The sequence below is a fragment of the Triticum aestivum genome, chromosome 7B (assembly GCF_018294505.1).
Source record: "Triticum aestivum cultivar Chinese Spring chromosome 7B, IWGSC CS RefSeq v2.1, whole genome shotgun sequence".
NCBI lineage: Eukaryota > Viridiplantae > Streptophyta > Magnoliopsida > Poales > Poaceae > Triticum > Triticum aestivum.
In genome coordinates this window covers 640,039,971-640,049,533 of record NC_057813.1, presented here as the reverse complement: position 1 = coordinate 640,049,533, position 9,563 = coordinate 640,039,971, and the positions used below count along the sequence as shown (strand labels likewise).

The 9,563-nt window shown below is 48.6% G+C and overlaps 1 protein-coding gene across 1 annotated transcript; it reads right to left on the bottom strand.

Moving 5' to 3' along the window:
• Positions 1-1,789: 1,789 nt before the first annotated feature.
• LOC123155640 (uncharacterized) lies at positions 1,790-8,060 on the bottom strand. Its single transcript, XM_044573782.1, has 4 exons — positions 6,558-8,060; positions 6,378-6,461; positions 6,254-6,314; positions 1,790-2,260 (listed from the first exon to the last, which is right to left on the bottom strand). Exon 1 carries the CDS (start codon positions 7,938-7,940, stop codon positions 6,654-6,656), a length of 1,287 nt encoding a protein of 428 aa, XP_044429717.1. The 5' UTR covers positions 7,941-8,060; the 3' UTR covers positions 1,790-2,260; positions 6,254-6,314; positions 6,378-6,461; positions 6,558-6,653.
• Between the last annotated feature and the right edge of the window lie 1,503 nt (positions 8,061-9,563).

The following is a 9,563-nucleotide window of genomic DNA, read 5'->3' as shown; positions in this document are numbered from 1 at the left end:
TAAGTGCAGCAATGTGGCTAAGTCTATGAGAGAAGTACCAAATCATGCTGATGATTCTCAATGGAGCTGAGATGTGACTGCAGATGCATAAAAAGCATAATTTTTTTGTCGAAACACGAGGCAAAAGCTTTGCCCGTTTCATTAATTAAGAAGAAGGTTGCCCGGTTAATTACGGAAAACCGGGCGAAAACCGTTACAAACAGGGCCAAGCCCCACGCGTCACATGGCCAAGCCAACTCGAAACGCCACACCACAAGGCCACACCACACTTGCCAACGATGCCACAACCATCATTGGAGCACACTGGGACGCTCCCACAAGGTGAAGGTGTGTGCAATCCACCAAACACGACGCTTGAGTTGTCTCCGACAAAATCAAGAGCAACCTCGCCGCCCAAGCGACACGAGGTGAACGCAATCGATGCAGCTGAACTCTCGAGGCTGCCGCCTCGACCTCCGTTGCTCCGTTATGCCCTGCATATTCCACCAACATACCACCTTCCGGGACCGCCGTCCCGACATACCACCGCTCGCCCTCGAGCTGCAACGTCGCACGACTTAGTCACCCACAGCCCAAGCTGAGCAGGGCAACCACCCGCAGACCACGACCGCCGCACCAACTCATCCGGGGCCGCTGCCCCGACGTCAAGTCAGACCGCCCCCTCTGGGACAGGTCGACCGAGTCGACAACCCCGCCACACTAGCGGCACAGAATTGCCACCCAAGCCATGTTGAGATGTTGCCCGTCCTCGTGGAGCCGCTTCCACCCATGGTTCCTGAGGCCCGCTGCCTCGACGCACAAACATCAAACATCCGGGGCCGCCGCCCCGACATTCACCAACCTCAACGACATGAACGACACAAACATCCGCATTTGGCTCTCCAAGACGACGCCTCCAAGGATAATGCGACGTAGCTGCCATCTTCGCCCGCTCCGAGAGATCAGAGCTAGGGATTTCTCCCGGAGAGCCCATCCGCCATGGGGTGGAAAGAGGCTCCACGACCACGCCTCCAACGAGGAAAATGGCACCGAGGTGCCACCGTTGCCGGCACCAACCGAGGTCTGGCAAGGCTTTCGCCTGGAGCTCATCCACAAACCCGAGAATGGCGAGGTTGCACGACCAGATCTGGGCACCGGAGCGCCAAGATGGCCGGAGCATGCAGCATGTCGCAAACGCCCTGATCGAAGCCCACCAATCTGCATCTTGCGTCACGTCCTCCGCAACACCTCTCGCTACATCGGCTGAAACACCACCACCGGCCATGGATCCACGCAGGAACCGCCAGATCCACGCACCACGACTCCCTACCGGCAAGAACCAACAACATCGAGCCCAGGGCCGCTGCCCCGGCGTCCTCCACTCCATCCGCAGCAGCCATGGAGCCCTGCACCCGTCGGACGGACAGGAGAAGCCAGATCCGGCCGAGTCCGACCAAATCCAGCCATCCCCACCCGCCTCCTCCTCACAACCGCCGCCATAGCCCTACCAGAGATGCGAAGCCGCCGCGTCGCCAACTGTCGACCCCCACCACGCATCGCGCCGCCGGCAACTGGATCAAGCGCCGCCGGCTGAATCTCCCACCAAAAGAGAGCTGAGCAACGGAGAAGGCCCCGCCACCACCACCACACGGGCTCTGCCCGGAGGTGGCCACCGGCGGCGGGAAGGGGGGAGGAGCAGGTGGAGGGAGCTGCTGGCGGCGGGGGACCGAGTCGCCGCCCGTGTCGCCTAAGCTAATGATCAGCTTAACGTACTAGCATGCAGTTTTTGTATTTTTTTTTGACCCGGGCCATAACCCCTTTCCATTAAAAGCATAACGGAAATACAAAGTTCACTACATACGACCCAACATAAACGACTACAGCATAAGGAAACTAGAAAGGGGTAAGGCGAGATCAAAGCATCACTGGGAAACCCACTATGAGCACCCGTCATCGAGCAGCTCATCGCGGGGCGAAAACCCAGTGACACCTAGCATCACGCAAAACCTCTAGACCTAACAGAACCAGGCAAACTCCAGCAAGAGCTATAACAGTCCAACACCACCATGCCCACTGGCAAACTCAAGGGAGACCAAAAACACTCACGCAGGAGTGGAGTTAACCAAACTAGGCAGACATAATGATGAAGTTTCTTAGATGGTGCAACAGCATCAGTTCGTTGTTGACGGTGGTGCACAGATCCTCATCATCGCCGACGCGTTCGACCTCAGCATCTTGGCTCCACGCTCCATGGACTCCCGGTCCTCACCAGCCATCAAACCTGCCCAGTATGTCAAAAAACCACAAGCAGCATACACCACATTAAAAGGACTTTTAAGAGACTTGTGCTCAAAGGTAGCCTGATTGCGACTGATCCAAATCGCCCAGCACATAGCTGCCAAACCAAAAGTTAAAATTTAGCCCCATCAGGGAGGAAGATGTAACACCAGGAGAAATACTGCCAAAGGTTGTTTGGGCACATCGATGTGCCAAAAACACACCCAACTGTCCTCCACACCACCCTAGCCACAGGACAAGTGAAAAAGAGATGTTGTGAGGTTTCCACTTCATTACAGAACGAGCATTTAGGATTTCCTGCCCATTTTCGTCTTCTCATGACATCTCGAGTCAAAACCGCATCTTGGAATAGTTGCCAGAGAAAAATCTGAATTTTTAAAGGGATTTTTGCTTTCCATATCCACCTGAAATCACATCCTGCCTGATTTCTCTCCAGATAGGAATATACCGATTTGGTCGAGAATTTACCTTTACTTCCCAATCTCCATAGAATGCCATCTGTCTCATCGAAAAGATGCCAAGAGTTAACCACCCCAACCAGATCGTTCCACTGATCCATAAGAGGCAGGTGGAGGTTCCTTCTAAAAAGGTCATCACCCTCAAAAATTTTGATGTTAGCAACTGTAATTTCCTGATAATTACATATACTGAACAGGGCCGGGAATTTACAACGCAAGGGAGAAGCACCCCTAATTGGATCATTCCATACCCTGGCTATATTCCCAGAGTTCAGAATCACCCCCTCCCTGCCAAATAAGTCTCCTTCACTTTTACAATAGCTTTCCATATGGGGGAATCCCAAATTTACTCTTCATTGAGGGGACCGTGTCGTTTCTGAAATATTTAGCACATATTATCTCCTGCCAAAGGCCTTGTTGGGTTTCCAGCTTCCTTCACCATTTGGTGAGAAGACTGATGTTTTGTCTATGCAGGTCTTTAACTCCCAAACCTCCTTTTTTCTTAGACCTGCATATCCTAGACCATCTGACCAGGTGATATCTTCTTCGACCATCAGTTTCTTGCCAAAATAATTTTTTTCTATGCTTATCTAGTCTCTCAATATTTTTCTTAGATAGCATGAACATAGACATGTAGTAGAACACAATGCTCGTAAGGGAGGAGTTGAGAAGGGTCAATCTCCCTCCTAAGGAGGCCGCATTACCGATCCAGGATGCACATCATTTAAGGAATTTATCATTAACAAAATCCCAGTCTATTGCATGAAGAGTAGAATAACTCACAGGAACTCCTAAGTATTTCATAGGGAAATGGCCAATCTGGCAGTTAAAGAGCTCAGAATAAAAGTCAAGAATCTCATCATCCCCTCCAATGCAAAGAACTTCACTCTTCAAAAAATTAATCTTAAGCCCTGACATAAGTTCGAACAGATAAAGCAGGAGTTTCAGATTAACCGCAGCTTCTTTGTCATGTTCAAAGCACACGATCGTATCATCTGCATACTGGAGGATAGCTACCCCCCCCCATCGACCAGGTCTGGAGCTAGACCTGTTATCATTTTATCTTTTTGAGCATTCAGGATCATTTTGGACAAGGCTTCCACAGCCATATTGAACAAAAAAGGCGAGTGCGGGTCCCCTTGTCGCACCCCCTTGCAGCTTTGAAAGTAAGAGCCTTTCTCATTATTCAATTTGATACTAATGGTCCCATTCCTAAGGATCTTCTGGATCCACCCACACCACACGGGGCCAAAGCCCCTGTTGCTGTGACACTCAATGAGGAAATCCCAATTGATCTTATCATATGATTTTTTGAAATCGAGTTTCAACACCACACCAATCTTCTTTTTTCTTTGTGTGTGATGAAGAATTTCATGAAGGGTTAAAATGCCATCCATAATGTTCCTGTGCTTTATGAATGCATTTTGGTGTTTGCTGATCAAAATATCTGCAAACAAGGAGGCTCTATTGTCCAACACTTTAGTAATGAGCTTGTAAGGACATCGTAGCAAGCAAATAGGTCTATATTGTTGAATTTTTTTAGCTCCATTTATCTTAGGAATAAGGGTAATCACCCCATAATTCAGCCGAGCCACATCTAAAGAATTGCTGTGAAAGGCATCGAAAAGGTTCATCATATCTTTTTTCACAAACTCCCATCAATGTTTATAAAACTCTACAGGTATGTTGTCGGGGCCAGGGGCTCGGTTGCTCTTCATATTGAAAAGAGCTTTTTTCACCTCTTCTTTAGTGAACTTACTAGTAAGCAGGGTATTATCGTCTTCGGTCAATTTCTCAGTCTCAGCCCACATATCAGGTGACAGGTGAAACAGGTTCCCTCTAGCAGGTCCAAACAGCTCCTTATAGTAAGCTGTGGCATGAGCTAGCAGGTTGGTGGTCCCCTCGATCACAACATCCCCATCTGTAAGGGATTGGATCGTGTTTTTCCTCTTTTTGCCATTAGCCACTCTATGATAAAAGGCTGTGTTTCGATCTCCTTTTAAGAGCCAGCGTTCATTGGACTGCTGCAGCCAATATAACTCTTCTTTGAATAGAATCTCGCTGAGTTCTATCTGTAGCATAGTTTTCCTCTCATATGACTCAGGGTCGAGAGGTCTCTCCTCTTCTTTACTCTCTATTTCTTCTAGCTCCCTTTTAATTTCTTTTTTTCTCTTCCTGGCATCACCAAAAATGTTTGAGCCCCACCCTTTAAAGTACTTTTTGATGCGCTTTAGTTTGATATTAAGAATATCAATAGGATCATTTGTTCTGACAGGTTGTTCCCAAATCTCCTTGGCAATAGGGTAAAAATTCTCGTCACACAGCCAACTAAGTTCAAACCTGAATTCGTGCTGATTATGGTTCTTTTGCCTCTCCTCTCCCGAGGACAAAAGAAGTGGATTGTTGTCCGAAACATCCCTCACCAGTTTACGAACCGTGACCAAAGGAAAGATGTCCTCCCATTCAAAACTCATCAGGACTCTGTCGAGTTTTTCCAGAGTAGGGTGCTTTTGATTATTAGTCCATGTATACTTGCCTCCCCCCATATAAATCTCTCGAAGGTTCAAAGAGTTTATAATGGAGTTGAATTTATCCACATAATGCGATCTATTCAAGGCTTTATTTTTATCACAAGCTTCTCTGAGGATATTAAACCCCCCCCCCCACAATGTATGGGGCATGTGTATGCACACACATCGCGACTAATTCTACCAGGAAGTCATCTTTACTGTCATCATGGGCTGCTCCATATACAGTAATGAGAGCCCAGACAATCTTACGTTTGATATCGTAAAGGTTGTCCTGCAAACAAAACCTACTTGGAGTCCACGAAATAACCTCTAAGGTCTCCTTCTTAATACCACAGAGGATTCCCCCCGCTTTACCAATCGATGGAATCCAATTCCAATCGAATTGAGCCACAGGGTCTATTTTCCTGATACTCTTAGGAGGGAACTTCTTTTCCATAGTCTCCTGAAGACAAAGGAAATCTAGGGAATGGTCTTTTATCATGTCAGAGAAGCAGGTACTCATTCCCTTTTGCCTGCTCCCCTGCAATTCCAAAAAACACCATTCATTTAATCACATTAGATTTCTTCCCCCGTTTGGCATTCCTGCCAGGGGGCATGGTAGGGCTACCACTACTCTGCGCATGGGCTTTTTTTCCTTTTTGACTTCTAGTAACAGGTCGAGATATAGTAACATTCACTTTTCTCTCCTTTTTTTCCTAGACCGCACTAAAGTAAAAGGTTCCTCATCCAGCTCATTTTCCTCACTCCATTTCATGTCCAGAGGAGTTTGGTCCCCTTTTCCATTTGTCAGCATCAGGATGTTATTACTATCATTATTACTAACATCTTTACCTTCCCAGAAATCACTATTTCTGGATCTTTCCAGTTCTCTTAAAATATCTATATTAGCAAAATCAGAGTCTGGTATATCAACGCCCATCTTAATAGCTCTTAGAATAAGAACAGGATCATACAAGGCATCAAACGAGTTATGCTTTAAATTGTTACCTTCCATGTTTCTCTTCTTAGCCGCGGCTGCAGCCTTGTCCTCCACCCGCTCCAGTTTACTCTGCACATTTCTCAAGCTGAAGCGTAAGTTTTCCTCAGTGACCAAAGGAGGAGTGGGGATCACCTCAGCATTCACATCAGGAGATTCCACCCTATATTCATTGACCACCTTCAGAGCTGAGTCATGATGTCCAACCACCTCCACAACCTATGGCAGGGATTTAACCACATCAGAGTAGGATTTCACCGTTTCTTTATCTTCAGGATTGTTTTCTATAGGAGTCTGTTGGGGAGGAGTACTTACTTTCTCTTTCACACTCTGTTCATGCTCATACTTCAAGGTTTCAATAAGCAGTGAGGTGTGGAGAGAGTCATCACACTCAACACTCTCTTGGGATTCTCACATCGGGTCAGGCACTACATGCTGGGGAATGGGGAGAGATTTCCCCCCAAGCCCAGATGAAGTACTGCCCATTTGAGTATCAGGATTCACAACCTTTTTGCTCTTTTCATGTTTCCCTCCCTCATCTCCAGTAGGCACCCGAACCTCATTGTTCTCACGATTAGGGTCCCTGATCAGCACCTGTTCAACCTCATAAACGAAATCATAGAAGTGTCCTCCCAAAAATGATTCTGCTATTCCAGGTATCGCATCAACATTTCTGCACCCAAGTTTCACACGAACAGAAGCAGGACGATGCAAGGTTGCATTATCGATCTCTAGTGGAATCCCCACTAGCGAGGCCACAAAGGCTTCATTCCTCTCACTTCTTTTATCCAGTGGGATATTAATCACCCTCACCCAAGCCACTTCCATGATGCTTTTCGATCCCACAGCTGAGGACCATTGAGTGGCATGTATAATAGCCCCACTCGTTTTCAGAGTAACTTTTCCCACATAGCAGATTTGAGCAACCACTCTAGGATTAGGAAATCGCACCACATACACCCCAGGACCAATGGCATGTGCTGAACAGCGCCATCCAGTAGCAAGATAGTCAGACAGGTCCAATTCCATCTGCCTAGTCGAAGTTTCCCCCTCAACAATGGTAACAACAATATTATTGGACCTCTCCTTAAGCTGACTAGCAGTGCATGAATCATGGATATAGCAAAACCCCTGCCCCCTCGACTGAAAGGCACACATTGGGGCAATACACTCCCAGGGAGTGAATGCCGTGCATACAGAAGCCAAGTGCCCTAACTTATTGCATCTCTCAAAGAAAACTTGAGGACATCTAGCAGGAGGATGATCATTCGACTTGCATATGGGGCAGGAGATAGGGTTCTTGGTAGGGGGCACCTGGGTGATGTTCTGCTTGCCGTGTGGACGATGAATCGGCGATGAGGTCTGGCCGCTACCAGTCTCCCCCGACGCCACCGCCGACTGTTGCTTCTCCACCCAAATCCCTCCATCTTGGTTCTCTTGGCGCCTGGTGGTCGCAGCTGCCTCCCAGCGCGCAGTATCCATCGCAGCAGAGGTGGGGTTGGATGAAGCAGAGATGGTGCGGTCGCCATCGCCGTCGCCCTTGCTCCGCTTCCATGAGTACTTGCTCTTGTCGCCGCCACGGCCGTTGCCACGGCCAGCGTTCCTCCCCGCGCCGCGACCCATGCCGCGTCCTGCACGGGCCGCATCTGCGCCTTGACGCCGATCTCCCTGGAAACCCCGCCCCGCATCATTCGCCATGGGTGGCGAGGCAGCAACCTCCGTGAAGGATCGAGGATCTCCTCCAACCTTGCCTCTCCACCACCCCCACTCCTCTCTAGATCTCGATCTAGGGTTTTTTTCCGCCGTCCAGAGGTGGGCGAGGGCGGAGTCTAGGTCAAGCAGCGGGCGAGATGGGGATTCTATACCCGCATCGCACGCCCGCGGCCGAGGATGAACGCCAGGATGTGAACCCACGTGTCGCGCATCCGCCATTGATGTGTGGGGGTGGAAGGGCCCGCCCGCGTCGCCCCGCGCCTGGGCCTCCGTGAACCGGACCCCCGTGTACCGCTCCCCATCGCTCCCGTGTACCGCGCCCGAACGGCTCGAACCATCCGCCGTCTCCTCTGCTGACGATCTCGCCGCCGGCAGGCGAACCCGAACCTTCGCGAAGTGGCAGGGAAACGAGATCACATCCCCAATATCGATAGATTCGTTCTCGCGGAGATACCTCGCATCCACGATCACGCCACGGCCATCCACGAGCACGAGACGCAACGCGCCTCGACGGAGGACGACCTCCCCGTCGGAGAAACGGAGGGAGCCCGTCATCAGATCGGCGGCGAAGGAGACCCGCCATCGCACGTCGCACTCGTGACCCGCCATCCCGTTAGATCGATCTCCAGTTTTTGTATTGGTTCTTAATTTATTTGTTTTTCAGCATATATATCCTTGATTCGATTTAAGAGACTTTTGTGCTGTTTGTAGTCTGTTTGTGCAAGAGCGCAAGTAATTACTTCAGTACAATTTACTTTGGCACAGGTCCCCATGGTACGTTGTTCCGAGAGGACTTCTTCCGCCACGAACACAAAGGCACATTGTTTTCCTGACAGCCTTCAATGATTTTTTTTTTCCAGTGCGACACAACTGTACAAAAATTTAAGCACATTGACTGATTCATGGAGGACGCACCAAACAAGGCTGGCTAGCCTAAGCTAGCAAGTCGGGCGACCGGCCGGAATACGGAACACACGCCAGCGATTGCCCATATCCGGATGGGACAAGGCCCCTATAACTACTAAATCCTGATTAGCTCCAAAAGTAATTGCACGTGCTTCATGATGTTATTTACTAACTGGACTTAGGAACGCAAGGAATATTATGGTGTAATATGACTTGCTGGACCAAGGTCTGCATCTATATTATTCCCTCACTTGCGTTCGTTTTCGTCCTATATATGCGGTTTTACTTTCATGTGATGTCTGATTTCTTACTCTCTGAAGTTTTTGGTAATGAATGAGCCTAGACTTTATGGCGACTTGGTGATTGTTGATATGCTAGATGGTTATGTTTGGATTGCAAGATTTCTATTTCCGGGTCTATGTTTAATTTGGTATTATCTTATTTGGGAAGGTTTGCAGTTCCACAAAGGCATTAGACTTTAGTTGCCCATCTACTCACAAACCTTTCATTTTACCTTGCCATACATCTACATGGGTATACCTGCCGACTCGATCAATACATAACCCTACTTTACAGATAGAATCCTATAAGAAAAAAGTTAACAGATGCCCGGCAAAAGCACCACTTTTATTTGCATAAATGTTTGGTACGTTAAATTAGCCACGTCAATGTACAAAAGGCGGGCTTTTGAAGTTGACATTC